A 15,138-nucleotide genomic window follows, 5' to 3' on the forward strand; every position below is an offset into this window, starting at 1 on the left:
CACTTTCAATTTATTAATTTCTTATCGGTTCTGCAACATACGACCAAAAATTAAAATGTTTAAAGTGAGCGAACACGTTATTAAAGTTTAGTCATAAACTCACGTTTTACTGTTTTAATTTTTCTTTAATTAAACAATAATAAGTTACTTACCACAGCCATATTTGGAACTCATTGCTCATATAACGGAATTAAATACCATATAGGGGTTTGAGGCAAGGAAAAATTGTGTGAATGCTTTCAGTCTATCCGAGCACTAACTACAGAATTACTGAAGTAATTAAAAAATTAACTGGAAAAAATAAAATTACAAAGATAACCACAAGATCAATAAACAATAACATAACACAAACAAAAATTAAGAATAGAAATAAACAAAAATGAATCATTAAAAAAATAATCTATTACTATATGTGCTTTTTGACTTTCCTGGAGTCTACAGGGTGATTCAAAAGTGTCGGACAAACTCGCGTATGGTGATAAAGCACATTCAGTTATGCACGAAAATGAAGTCAGATTTTTTTCAAGCAACTTTTTTTAATATATTTTTTAATTTGTTTTCCATAGCAACGGTATCGATTGTTGCTCTTTTGTTTCCTAGGACGTAAAATTTAATTTGTTGTCGTATTTACAAGTTTTTATCTAATAATCTAATCGAATAATATTATCAGCGATTTTTTTCAACCATTCGTTTAACTGTAATAACATAAAGTTGTATTTTTTTAAATAGGAATCATAGTTGGCTATGACATTTTCGAAAAGCTTATTTTTTCTGATTTAATATGTCTATTTGTGTACTACATTAATTTTAAATATTTAAGAAAAAACAAAACATTTCGCTTTTTCTTTATAGTAGGCCACGAAAAAATTTTGGATTTTTAATTAAAACTATAAAAATTGCTTTGCCCAACAAGTGTTTATAATTTAATGTTTTTTTAAACCCTAATTAATTCAAAAACAGCATAATAAATTATTATTAGATCAAATTTTTGCAATTAATAAAAATTATTTGTTATTATATTTAAAATAGCAAGCTTACGTTGTTATTCTATTTTACAATTTAAATATGAAATGTCGGGACAACAAAAATCTTATTAATTGTATGATTGCGTATCAACAAAATTTTATTTTACAAAAAAATGTCAGTCCAAACGCCAAAATCTAATTCCATCTGCGGTAAAAAATACATAACATTATCAACGTCACCTACATTTCACTTCACTAAATTATAAAAAAGTGTCATCAAATGGTAGTGTCACATCGTTTTCAATTTTCTGCACATTTTTTATTTAATTGAAATCTGTGACGATCGTACATTTGTTCAACTGAAAATAACTTGTTTTTATAATTTCACATTTTTACTTTAATAACCGTTCACACAATTTCTAGATTATTCACACCTTTTATGCGAAATAATATTTTCATGGCCAACTACTTTCAAATATTTTAAATATATTTTTTATCAAAAGTATATAAAAATATCAAACTATATTTATATTGTTTTGAGTTCAGAAAAAAATAAGCTTTTCGAAAATATCATAGCCAACTATGATTCCCATTTGAAAAAATACAACTTTATGTTATTACAGTTAAACGAATGATTAAAAAGATCACTGATAACACTACTAAATTCTCTGTAAAAAAGTGCCTTTAATAATGTCTTTGTTTCAAACGTGTATCTTTTACAATAAGGAAGATATGAATTTTTTAAGATTTCGCTAAAATGCCAACTTTTGATTATAAGTCGAAAAGAAAAGACAACGATAATGAAGATTTGTCAAAAATTATTTTCTCAAAAAACGGACCCGAGAATGTGTCACTCGTTTTTCTCTAAACCTCTTACGAGTAGTTTCGGAGATCTCCTATTCGGACATCCAAAATGCAGCACCCTGTACAGGTATTTTTGAATCACCCTGTATAATTTGGGTAACATTACCATGAACATTTTGAAAAAAAAATCTTTTTGGTTAGATTTTAACCATATATATTTTTTTTAAAAAACGCATATAGAAAAAAAAATTGGGCATTCTTTAGCTAAAAATAAAATTACAAAGATTCAAAAATAACAATAGTCAAATTTGGAGAATAATTTTTTGTTGGAAAAATAAATTTTAACAGAAAACTGGGAAACGTAAGACTAGCCTAAACTGATAATATAACGGATTTTGTGTCCACGTGAGCATGAAACACATTTTTTAATGATAAAATTGGGCCATTATTTTTAATTTCACCCAAAAATTAATTATGGTTTAATTGGCGATTTGATTCCTTGTCGCTCATGCGCTTTGTACAAATCCGTGGTATTTTATAAAGCCGGAGACCCGGAGGAAATTACTTTGATACTTTGATCAACGGGTGTCGCATCGCGGACATCGGGTGATTGTGTCTCTTGTCTCTTCGTAAAGCTTTCAACTCGTTTTCAAATCCAAAATCATGGTAAGTGCCCCTATTTAATTTTTTTTGTAAAATGTTAATGAGATGCTTCACACTGCAAGTTTCTACAAATGCATCAGACGGTGAACGAACTGATTCTATAAATATAAATAAGTTTTCGGTTTGCATTCTTCACCCCATTTATTTTCATGATAAAAAATTGCAACGGTTCGCAAATTATAATATTGTCGAGAGAAAAAAAGATCAACAGTTTGTTTGCAATTTTAAAGAAATATTTGCACGCTTGACTTGAATCCGTGACTCATTCTTGTAAATTAGGACCCTTTTATTTTTGTTCATATGGCCGTGAATGTATCTTTACAATGACTAAGAAGTCGAACTAATCATTGTCACACCCCTTGGGTGAGGTGAATCGTTGATTCGGTCAGTATTTTTTAATTCGAGTAAATTGCACTTTAAGTACCAAGGACGAAAAATTATATTAATTCATAGTTGTCCTAAAAAATGTCATGTGCGGCCCACGCAAGTGGCCTGGATAAGTGCCTCACCCTTTCATTAAAGTAATGAAATGAATTACCTAATTGCAAGAGGGTACCTCTTGAGATGATTATTTTGTCAATTCTTGATTACGAAAATTAGATTCTTTATCAAATTAAATTTTCGAAAAGTGGAGAATAAATATTGCATTCAGTGATTATCGGTTTATGATAATGATAAACGTGCACTGTTTTCAAGATCTTTTGATGCGATTATCACTTGGTTGACTGAAGGACATACAGGGTGACCCAGGGGTGCGTGCCTGCTCCCTTTTTTTTCTATGCAAGTTACCAATTTGAATTTTTTTAAACGATAGGGCCTATTCAAAAAATATTTTAATTTGTATACAGAGTGTTTCAAAATAAAATACCCAACTAAGTTTTGTTTTTTTAATGAAAACCCCAATTATCAATTTGAGCATTTTTTATAAGCAGCCTTTTCTCGAAAGTTTTACTTTTTTACATTATTAGTTGTCAATCATTCTTACCTGTGTTTATAAAGACTACTAAAACTGTTTCCTTTGTGATGTACTTCTGATTCTATTACACTTTCCAATTTGTTGAAAGATATTCTTTTCAGAACGATACGGAAATGTAAAATTTTACGACAACCGCCCACTTGATTTTTTTCCGAAAAAAAACATCAAAATATCTTATTTTGCAAAAATCTTGCAATTTTTACAAATTAGACCCCATAAGCTATTCCGACAAAAAGCTCATAAAAAATTCCATTCAATAGTGCAATAAAATATAGGATGTTGCACTTGAAAAAATCGAGTTATTGCCATTTGTAGTTTGTCATATTCAGAAAATCGTAGTAGGCACTGGAATATCGATTCCGAGTTCGGTTTCTTTACAAAAGATGCGCTAAAGCTTAAGGACTCGACTGGAAAAAAGTATGTTAAATTATCTTAAATGATTCTGAAGGTGTATATTTTTGTAGGGCTTTGCACGACGATATTTTCAGATATAAATTGACGTAAGTCATAAATTACGAGAGATAAGTCTATAAAACCGGTTACGTTATGTCGACAATTTAGTCACGATTTCAAAAATGTAAAAAAAGGGACTTCCATAAAAAACAAACTTGGGTATTTTATTTTTGAACACTCTGTATACTGATTAAAATATTTTTTTGTAATTTGCCGCCATTTTGATGTTTTAATAAGCATCTTAAAGCACTCAAGGTCATTAAATGCGATGTCATAATACTCATAATAATCATTATTTGACGGAACATTTTTAAGTTGGCAAGAAGCATATTCGGGACCGTATTTTTGCGAATTTCACAAATTTCCTTGATTACCTCTATTGTCATCCAAACCCTTGTTTTTTGACAAAACTTTGATAAATCAAAAATTTTAAATCAATTTTTCACTTTCAGAATTAAATATAACCAACTGTCACAAAAATTTTAAATCGACTAAAATAACAATTTTTGTATAAAAAGGGCAAAAGGGAACAAATTACAAAAATAGTATAAAAAACTCGTTTCTTAAGACCTTAAAGCACTGATTCTTTCAAAAAACAAAAATAGAGAATACAAATGAAGAAAAATCAATTATATAATTCATTAATACATTCGGTTCACTTTCATAAAAACCATTGTGGTGGAATTGACTAACCTGTTCCCATGACAACTCATATAAAAGTTAATGCCAAGAGTACCCAATTTCCACCACAATGGTTTTTATGAAAGTAAACCGAATATAGTTATTTTTTATAATTTGCCACCATTTTGATGCTTTAATAGGCATATTAAAGCACGAACGTCATCAAGTGCGATGTCATAATAGTCATTACTTGACGGAACATTCTTAGGTTGGCAGGAAGCAAATTCAGGACCGTATTTTTGCCAATTTCACAAATTTCAAGGGGAGTTCTTACAAGGTTACCTTCAATATCTTCCATACTCGTGTTTTTTGACCGAATTTGGATAAAAAAAATTAAAATCAATTTTTCACTTTCAAAATTGAGACATTACCAATTGTCACAAAATCCCTAAATTGACTAAAATAACAATTTTTGTTTAAAAACTGCAAAAAGGGAGCAAATTATAAAAAACTCGTTTCATAAGACCTTAAAGCACTTTATCTTTCAAAAAACTCGTGGCTAACGCCACTCGTTTTTCAAACTGGATTCGTTCTTTAGGACTGATGGTCTTATAAAACCTGTTTTTAATATACTAAATGTGCCTCATCGTTTAAAAAAATCAAATTAATAGTTTCCATAGAAGAAAGTTAAGGAGCATGCAAGCAACCCTGGGTCACCTTGTATGTACTTAAGAGTTGAGGTGACACATTTCCTGTCGCCACCGCAATTAAATCTGGACATACCAAGAAGCTTCTCTATTTTTATCTAAATGTAGCCAAACTATTTCAACTAAATTTAGTCAGTCTGTTGAAAATAATCAATTTTTAGGTGCAGTGACAGAGAAATTTCCTGTGCAGCACGCGATTGTGTTTACCCAGTTCCCTGCCATTCCTAAATTGTTTGATTAATCGTGAACTAATGGTTGAAGTCAATTCCGTGACATTCCCCGTATTTCCCTTCTAAAATCAATCGCCTTATTCAAATTAAAAAAGTACATTTTTGGGTTTAAGTCTCAGAAATTAAAATGATTATTCCTGAAATATGTGTAATAGTCGATGTTTGGCCCCTGCAATAATTCCTCGAGTTATTGCCAATCAATTCGCCTCGAATGCGTCCTTGGTCGTGCCGGCCTATCATAATTTCAAATTTTGTACCAGTCTCCTAATAGATCAATCAATGTCTGGGATACAATGAACCGTTGAAATTTTCACGAAAAACTCTTATCACACAATTTACATTTAATCTGGAGCAAGGAATCAATGTCGCGATAATCGATCCATCATTTCCCGGAACTCCGCTCGTAATTATTTATCCGTTCCAGAGGGAATGCATTTCCGTCCACATTGGCCAAGCCGGTGTCCAGATCGGCAACGCCTGTTGGGAACTCTACTGTCTGGAACATGGGATTCAACCCGATGGCCAAATGCCCTCCGACAAGACAATCGGAGGCGGAGACGACTCTTTCAACACCTTTTTCAGCGAAACTGGCGCCGGAAAACACGTCCCGAGGGCCGTTTTTGTCGACTTGGAGCCAACAGTCGTCGGTTTGTAGTATTCAAATCAGATAATTGATGTACTAGATAAAATATGAACGTGAATTGATTTAAAGAAATTCGATTCGGGTAGCACAATAGGTCACGTGTGGGTTTACTTGTAAATTAAAAAATAGTAAAGTGTGAAATTTATTTTTCAAGTTGTTTTCCGGTGTTGTAATCGCTACAAAAGTACAGTTAAAATTGAATTGCGGTAAGTGTATGAAAGAAATTCTCCACTTGTGAACATTAAATTCTTGATTACTTCAGTGATTACACTGTCTTGGAAATATTTGAAACAGTTAGCTACACCAATCCATCATATTCTTGAGAATTTATAGAAATGTCATATTGGTAATTGCAATTGATTTGCTAATTGCAGCGTGAGAAATAATAGGAAATCGATTTCGTTTTAAAGTCATTATTCTCTCCTGACGTAAAATGCGATTTTTGCAGATTAAACGTCGTTTCAAACCGCAGAGATTTATTGCAGCAATAAAATATTAACCGGAACATTAGAAAAGTAGTAAAATGGGCAGAATACATTAGCATACATTGAGAATATTCGCTTTTTAATCGTAAAGCTTGGCATAAAATTATATTGCGCTTACGTGCTCATACATAATTTAGCTAAAATGTAAACAAACAATAATCCAATAATGTAGTGCTCTCTTTTAAAAAACTAAAACAGTAAAACACTTTCTGTCCCTACGATTTGATTCGAAATTAGTAAAACTGTCCAAAGAAGCCTCGACAGTTTTTAGGTAATTGCAAGAATTTTGAAAAAAAATGGTTTGATTCAAAGATATCGCACACGATATGGAATAGTGTGTTTATGTTAAGAACATTTATTCGCACGTGTGAATCAAGTAGAACTTCCCTAATGGTTTTTATCTAAACTTGAGAGTTCTTTATTGAACAAAAAATGGGTTTAATTGACATTCTTCGTATTTCTGTTAGTCCTTTGAGTCGGAAAAATCTGAATTACCTACGATTTCAAAATTAAAAATCTTCTAACTGAAGTAATTTTAGAACCATTGGAAGCTGTTTGTGTGTTTTCTAACCACGTAGTCAATTATTTGGTCAAAATTTAGATGTTTTTTCAAAGACCAAAATCAAAGCTTTTCAATATAAAATTATTGGTAGAATCACAGTTCACAGTGTTCTTACGTAAGTTCTTTAGTTCTACAAAAATATATAAACAACTGAAATTTTAGGTACAATTTATAGGTACTTAAAATTTCTGAGGGGTCCAAATACGATCAGTAACTTTTGCGTATCTTAAAAATTAAGTAGGGGAGAGTGAGGTAAAATGATCTCTCTAAGAGAAAACACCTCGTGGAGAGGGTATTATAATGTCTTAAATTTTTAAACCTTTAGTAAAAGATGATGTTTTTATAAGCATTTTGGCATGATCGGGAAAGCTAAATATTTAAAGGTCTTTAATAGCGAAGGATACAGTGCTAAAGGATCATTTTATTCCGTACCTGGGAGTAAACTGATCCCTTGAAATAATGTCATTACTTTGTAGTTGATTTTCATAGCAAAAGCATACCTGAGCCCTAAAGGGAGAATTTTTAGTAAAGTTTATATGAATACCAGAAGATAATTTTTTTAGGAAATCAAAAAGAAAATACAAACAGAGCAAATGTGCAAATCCCATCGCCTGTTTTTCGACTCTGGAAGTGACCATACATGGCTGTGCGTAAATACAGAACACTTGAAAAGTAAAATTCTACAATCGTAACCAAGATCGCACTACTACATAGTTTTCTTTATTTTTGGAGGGATCATTTTACCCCACTCTCCCCTAGTTGGAGCAAAAACTTAAAAGCGGGTTTCAATAAACAAAAAATAAATAGGTAAAACGATATTCAAGGTATGTATAATTATTTAGAGCACGCAATCTAGACTATCAAATTACATTAATCGGGTTATTATTTTAACATTCCATATCATTGGATCATTGCGAGGAATTTAAAAAATTATTGGTTACGAGTAACGCTTCAATTTTTGTCGAATAATAAAAAACTTCCTTTCACAATCCATAAAATAGCTGTGACCTTTTTAGGCACGAATGCACATCCAGTTTATTGAAATTTTCGAAAATTTTCGTGTAGGCAAACTGCATTTTCCGCTCAACAGTGCGCAACACTCATAAATCAATTGTTCTAGATGGAATTGTAAATTAATAACTGACTCTTTCACATCTCAAATCATGAATGCCATCATGCTCAATGATTACACTCATAAATTCGTAAAAATATATTTTTTCCAGACGAAGTCCGAACCGGTACATACCGCCAACTCTTTCATCCGGAACAACTAATAACCGGCAAAGAAGATGCAGCTAATAATTACGCTCGTGGTCATTACACCATCGGAAAAGAGATCGTGGATGTCGTCTTGGACCGGATACGTAAACTCGCAGATCAATGCACCGGATTGCAAGTAAGGAAACAAAATCACCAGTTTCGTCCTTTACAGCAGAGCAAAATCGACCAAATTATAATTATAAATGAAAATGTACCTTTTTCTTATAGGTATTAATAATGTTGTTGCTTATTCCATAGATAAGGGTAGAAGTACTTAGTATACCTTTATTCCACAAGTGATTACTATGGTACATTATTTGATTTAGTTATTTTTTTTGTTGGTGACATTTTAGCCTTCTTTTTAATGTGTGAATCCTAGATTATAAACATTATTTTAAAACACGTTTCCGATAGTTTTCACTATTTTAAAACATGCTTTCCATAGCAACGTGTTTTAAATTAAAATGTTCCAACAAAAAAATTTTGAATAACACTTATTCGAAAACGCTCGCATACGCTCGTTGCATAACGACAGCCTCGAGGGTGCATTTTACATTTTAGCGCCCCCTTCTGAAACCCAATGTACTAATTTATAATAATTGTACTAGAGGTGTTTTTTGCACTTTGAGTCAAAATTGCTTAAAAATCGTTGAGTTGGGCCGAAAATGGTGTTATTTATGCCTTTCTCAAGCATGTAAACACTTCAAAATTTTATTGGAATAGACGGCACTAAATTAGCAAAAAATTATATTATTTGTCTTTATTTTTAAACGTTTTAGCATGTATTGTCCAGCAAGAAATAAACAGAAACGCAATTATTTTGCTAAATTTAATCAAGAATACAAAAAATATGTCGCAAATGATGTTATTTATGCTTTTTTGGACAGCTTAAGCTAGATTTTTGTTAAAACAGGTGAAAAATCAAAAAGTAAATTAGTAATAAGCTAATTCAAAGATTTGCCAAAGATGACAGTATTCAGAAACTACAATAGTCATTTTAACGAAGCGGCACATAGAGTTTGAATTCCATAGTCGACTTAATAAACAGTCATTTATGAACACATTGTATAATAAACTACTAGTTACCAATCTCGGAAGTAGTAGTACAAAAAAGTCTATGTAAAAGGACGTTTCTTGTGTATAAAAAGGGATTTTAGAGAGTCAAATTTGTTTAGGGTTTTCTCGTTTTCCATTCGTTCGGTGGAGGCACCGGCTCAGGCTTCACTTCCCTGTTGATGGAAAGATTATCCGTTGACTACGGCAAAAAATCGAAACTCGAATTTTCGATTTACCCCGCACCTCAAGTTTCCACTGCCGTCGTGGAACCTTACAATTCGATTTTGACCACTCACACCACCTTGGAGCACTCCGATTGTGCCTTCATGGTCGACAATGAAGCCATCTACGACATTTGTCGCCGAAACTTGGACATCGAACGCCCGACTTACACCAACCTGAACCGATTAATCGGCCAAATCGTATCGTCAATCACCGCTTCTTTGCGCTTTGACGGCGCTTTGAACGTTGACTTGACCGAATTCCAGACCAACTTGGTGCCTTACCCTCGCATCCACTTCCCCTTAGCCACCTACGCTCCGGTGATCTCGGCCGAAAAAGCCTACCATGAGCAACTAACCGTCGCGGAAATCACCAACGCGTGCTTTGAACCCGCCAATCAAATGGTCAAATGTGACCCACGTCATGGTAAATACATGGCTTGCTGCATGTTGTACCGTGGAGATGTGGTCCCGAAGGACGTCAATGCGGCGATTGCCACCATCAAGACCAAACGTACCATTCAGTTTGTTGACTGGTGTCCAACTGGGTTCAAAGTTGGTATCAACTACCAGCCACCCACTGTCGTGCCAGGAGGTGACTTGGCCAAGGTACAACGTGCTGTTTGCATGTTGTCCAATACCACTGCCATCGCTGAAGCTTGGGCCAGGTTGGACCATAAATTCGACTTGATGTACGCCAAACGTGCTTTCGTCCACTGGTATGTGGGTGAAGGTATGGAAGAAGGTGAATTCTCTGAAGCTCGTGAGGATTTGGCTGCTCTTGAGAAGGACTACGAGGAGGTCGCAGTCGATTCGATTGAAGGCGAAGGGGACGAAGGCGACGAATATTGAACACACCATCAAGTGCATTTCAATTTTTACTAATATTTATTAATGCTTTTGTAGTTTTGTATAAGTCAATATCCGATAAAAGCACTTTTATCCAATAAACCTTTGCAATAAAATCGCTGTTTAGTTAACACGCCCATAATTAACACGCCCATAATTAACACGCCCATAACTCAAGCTCTTCAAGGATAATATCGCACTCGATATGGAATATATTTGTATGTTAAGAACATTCATTTAGTTCTTCTTTGTTAATAAAGGATCAAAGAGCCTTAATGTGGAGTCTTTAGAATATTAATGGTGGTACTCTCTACTGTTACATTTATACAGGGTGATTCAAGTGTCGACAAACTCTCGTATGGTGATAAAAACGCTCAATAAAGCACAAAAATGAAGTCAGTTTTCAAGCAATTTTTTTATATGTTGTTATCCTTAGCAATAGCAAGGGTATCGATTGTTTCTTCTATTCAGACATTAATTGTTGATATTTTTTTCAACAGGTATTTGTTTAATGTTGCAAGCACTCTCGTTTCCGCTAACTAAAGTCAAAAAATAAGATCTGAAGCACCAAAAAAATAACTTAAACATTTAACTTTGAAGAGCTATATTTCGGGAAATAAGGCTCAAACAATTTTTTGTCACAGGAACTTTTAATTCAGTTTGAGGTCCTCAGAGAGATTGTACGGTACTTTTGAGTCATCCTGTAGAATGTTAGCAACAGTGCTCTTTTATAACACCGCCCTACAGAACTGTCTAATTTGCGATACTTTAACTTCAGGTGTTAAAATAAGGGTAGCAGAGTTCCCATTTGTCGATTTTGAAGTATGGCTTTCTATTTGACTCAAATAATTTATTCGAAAATGTCAAGAAGTTTTCATAAAATTATCATTTCGAACTTGGTATCGCGAAAAATTTCACTAAAATGTGAAAACAAAAGAAATGCAAAAGACGAGTGCAAATCAGGGCAAAGAATATCCTGGTTTACTGAAAAAACTTTTTGTTTTGAGACAATTTCTGTGGGATCTCATGTCGGATTAAGTAATCAAATTATTTTTTTTTTATTGGTAATCTATTTTGCTTATTTAAAGCACGCAGCAGCGTGGGTATAAATCCAACTTTAAAAAACGCTTGTTTTTTTAAATGTCCATGGCAACATCAATAATCCATGAAACATGAAAATAAATGGAAACTTTTCCATGATTTTTTTTGTATAATGACAATCAATTCTGTAACAACGAAAGGTATACTGACCTTACCTTACATTATTTCCAATTTTTGTAATATTAATATCAGTATTTATGAGTTCAAAGTGTACCAATAAAAAAAATAACGTAAAATAATCGTGGATAACTTGTCTTTAAAACACTTGCTCTATTCCGAGCACTCCGGCTGCGCCGTCGTGCTCGAAAAATGGCGCATGTTTTAAGGACCTCAATATCCACTTAAACTTTAATAAACCGGGTGCTCAAAAACCGGCGCGGTATGTGGTAGAGAATTGCCTACATTTGAAGAAAAAGTAGTAAAAAAATCTTTTAGTTTAATTATAAATAAATGATATGTGGCAACGTTGCCTACCAATCGCAAACGCGATAAAATTTGATCAACAATAAAAATGAATTATTTTTGGAACGGTTTCCAAGGAAATAATTCCCAGTGTTGGCACATTTATAAATTGTGATTTTTTTTTATGAGATTTAGTTTCTCTAAATTCAAAAAATCGCTAAAGTGTAATATTAAATTTAAAAATAGTTATTCATCGTTTCGTAAGGGAACGTGTGAAACGTAAAAACACTAAAAATAATGAAAACTGAATAAATGAAAAAGTTAACAAAATAAGTTTGGAGTTTCATATTTTTTAATCTAATCTACACATGCTTCTCAATAACGTGCCACTGAGTTAGTGCGCTAGCCTTTAAACACCCTGTACTATATTCTGTGAGAAAATTTATACGCAAAATAAAAGGGAAAGGTAGGAATACAATTTGGAAGAAAGAAAATAACTACTGAAAAACAAAAAATGTAATTTGAAATAAATAGTAATACAATTAAAAAATCTATTTTATTTTCACGGAATAATGTAACCAAAATGAAAAGTAAAGTGTATAAATTTTATATTTAGACAAATTTTGCGTTCTTGGCGATTTTTAAATTGTTTATTGCCACTTAGGATTGCACAGATTACCTCTGCAACAATATTGGATTTTACCAGTTGCATTTTTTCTATGATCGGTCTGATCCCATTTCTTCGTTTTCCAACACTTCAAAGACCAAAGGTCGAATTATATGCGTGATTCTAAGCTTCTAGTTTTATCCACTTATCACATTTTTAATACAATTTCTTGTTAATTTGGTAAAACATCTTAAAAATTCACTGTCACTGTCACTGTTAGTTTACTGCGAGATTTTTGCCGCTGTTATTTAACAGAAGTTAGAGGATAGCAAAAATTAAGTATAAACATAAACTTAATAAAAAATAATAATAAGGACTTTTAAGTCAAAGAAACGGGCAGGTTTTAAAGATGGGTGAATAAAAGTGTTCCATCAGTATAAATCGTTTCATTGGAATAAAAAACTTCCAAATACATATATAATTTTTTTCTGAAGAAATTATCAACTTCTAGTAAGAACTGCGCCGTTAAATGCTATCGACAGTCCCTATAATACAATTACAACAAAAACGCGAATCAAATAGATTGATAATTTCGCCAAAAAAGTTGGATGAACCTTTTCACCACATACTCAACCGTCATATCATAACAAAACCTTATAAAAAATCGGTACACATAGCTGAAAGGTATTAAAACTTAACTACGATTTTGACTAGAAAACCTGATATTTGTTAAATTATTTAATTTTCTTATCTTTCACGCTTTGTTCACTGCCATCAATCATCTCAACGGCACACCGCCGGGGGAACCACCCCCTTACCCTATAGAGCGATTCTTCAGCCTGAGGCAAATCTTGAAGTTTTTCTCCAAACAACCAATACCTAACAACACAAATCACCTTTTGTATTTTTTTATATGAAACTTACTTTCGCCATCGAGTCACAGAGACCGTATCTCCAACCTCAAGTCTAATTCGCGCCTCGTCGGTGCACGGCGGACAACAACAAACTTTCAAGCCTTGGGTTATGGGAACCCACGAACCTGATGCTGGATATATGATTTTGTAAAGTTTGGTTCTTTGTCTTTTTTCGGTTTTTTGTTCAATTTGCTCCCTCTAGTAAATTCCAAATCATATAAAAGAAAAAACAAGAACGACTTGTTACTGTTAGAGTGAATTGGTCGCAAGTGTCGACAACTGGCCAAAAAATTCCATCGCCGACTGGTTGGCAACTAAAATTGATCACTTGTCGAATGTTCCGCCACACGCCTAAATCATAAGGGAAAATAAACGTTTCGTTGCGAGCTTTTCGCCGATAGTTAGCTTTCTCCATGATCCAGTCCTCGATTCCGGTCCTGTTGCGAATGATTGCTCTTATTTGGAAGAAGAGGAGCATTCCTACTGCAATTACCACACCGATAGTGAAACCTAACGCAAGGACACAGAGGATGATTCCGTATAATCCTAAATAAACAATCGGTTCTTTCCCTGATCCGTAATATAAATAATGTACACGGTTTAAAGCTCTATAAAGTGAACAGCCCAGAATAATCGAAGCATGTAAACACCCCAAAGTGGCAAAAGCCAGGAACGAGGTAAAATGTGCGTGGTTCCCCCAGCCAACACAGTTATTTATCCAAGGGCAGTGATGATCCATTTTTAAGACACAACGCCCGCCTAAATCACACATTTTTTATCAATTTTTCGCTGATTTTTTCTTACATACATTTGCGACAATGGTGCGATCTGGGGGCCTTAAACCCGTGACAAACCCCGCACCATTGTAAGTACGTGCAATCAGTTTCATTCGTCTTGAAATTCAATTATCAGACTCAGAAAAACAGGAAAATAGGGGACTCACAGGTTTCCAGTTTTGGGGCAAATAACCCGGCCCGTGATACATAGCCGATAAAAAATTGTACAAAGTCAGGCCCGAACAGCTAATAAAAACAACACTATTGAGAAAACCCCCGAAGGAGCGCGCAGGGGGCCACCACATTCCGTTGCAGTGTATCGTCATCCCAGTCACCAATTTGATGATTCCTGTATAAAAAATTAAAACAGAAGCGGTTTTTTGGCACTTACCTAACGCAGTCAAGGGGCCCCAATGGCAAATGCGAGCGAACGGCCCGTAACACATTTTTGTTTAAATAAAAAGCAAACATTTGTTGTTTCATTCAAACATAACCTCACATTTTACATCGAAAAAATTGTACGTCAGGTTGGCAATGCAGAAAACAGGGCCGGACTTAACTTAAATTAACTACTAGACGCCCTCTGGTGATGGCTTTTGAACTATGTCGAAAACAGTAACACGAAATTTTCGTAATTCCACATTTAATCGACATTTAATGAATAGTTTAACAATTTTGCGTGTATATTGTTAATTACTTACATTACTTTAAAAGTATGTGGTAGTAAATATTAGCTTTGACTTTGGTTCGACGGTTTATTGTTGGAATTTGAAAGTGGATAAAAAAGAAAAAGATTTAAATTCTGATTATAAAGTGTTATTAAACAGTTGTGTAGTTAAAGCC

General features: G+C 33.5%; 2 protein-coding genes across 2 annotated transcripts; one reads left to right on the plus strand and one right to left on the minus strand.

Annotated features, from left to right (window-relative positions):
* Positions 1-2,286: 2,286 nt before the first annotated feature.
* On the plus strand, positions 2,287-10,611 carry LOC655491 (tubulin alpha 1-like protein). The gene is made up of 4 exons (XM_961314.5): positions 2,287-2,435; positions 5,844-6,066; positions 8,333-8,505; positions 9,545-10,611. Exons 1-4 carry the CDS (start codon positions 2,433-2,435, stop codon positions 10,496-10,498), a joined length of 1,353 nt encoding a protein of 450 aa, XP_966407.1. The 5' UTR covers positions 2,287-2,432; the 3' UTR covers positions 10,499-10,611.
* A 2,425-nt stretch (positions 10,612-13,036) lies between these two features.
* On the minus strand, positions 13,037-14,848 carry LOC656157 (uncharacterized protein). The gene is made up of 6 exons (XM_962702.4): positions 14,687-14,848; positions 14,463-14,644; positions 14,328-14,412; positions 13,767-14,278; positions 13,530-13,717; positions 13,037-13,484 (listed from the first exon to the last, which is right to left on the minus strand). Exons 1-6 carry the CDS (start codon positions 14,739-14,741, stop codon positions 13,340-13,342), a joined length of 1,167 nt encoding a protein of 388 aa, XP_967795.1. The 5' UTR covers positions 14,742-14,848; the 3' UTR covers positions 13,037-13,339.
* Between the last annotated feature and the right edge of the window lie 290 nt (positions 14,849-15,138).

This window comes from Tribolium castaneum, chromosome 4 (assembly GCF_031307605.1).
Source record: "Tribolium castaneum strain GA2 chromosome 4, icTriCast1.1, whole genome shotgun sequence".
Lineage (NCBI taxonomy): Eukaryota > Metazoa > Arthropoda > Insecta > Coleoptera > Tenebrionidae > Tribolium > Tribolium castaneum.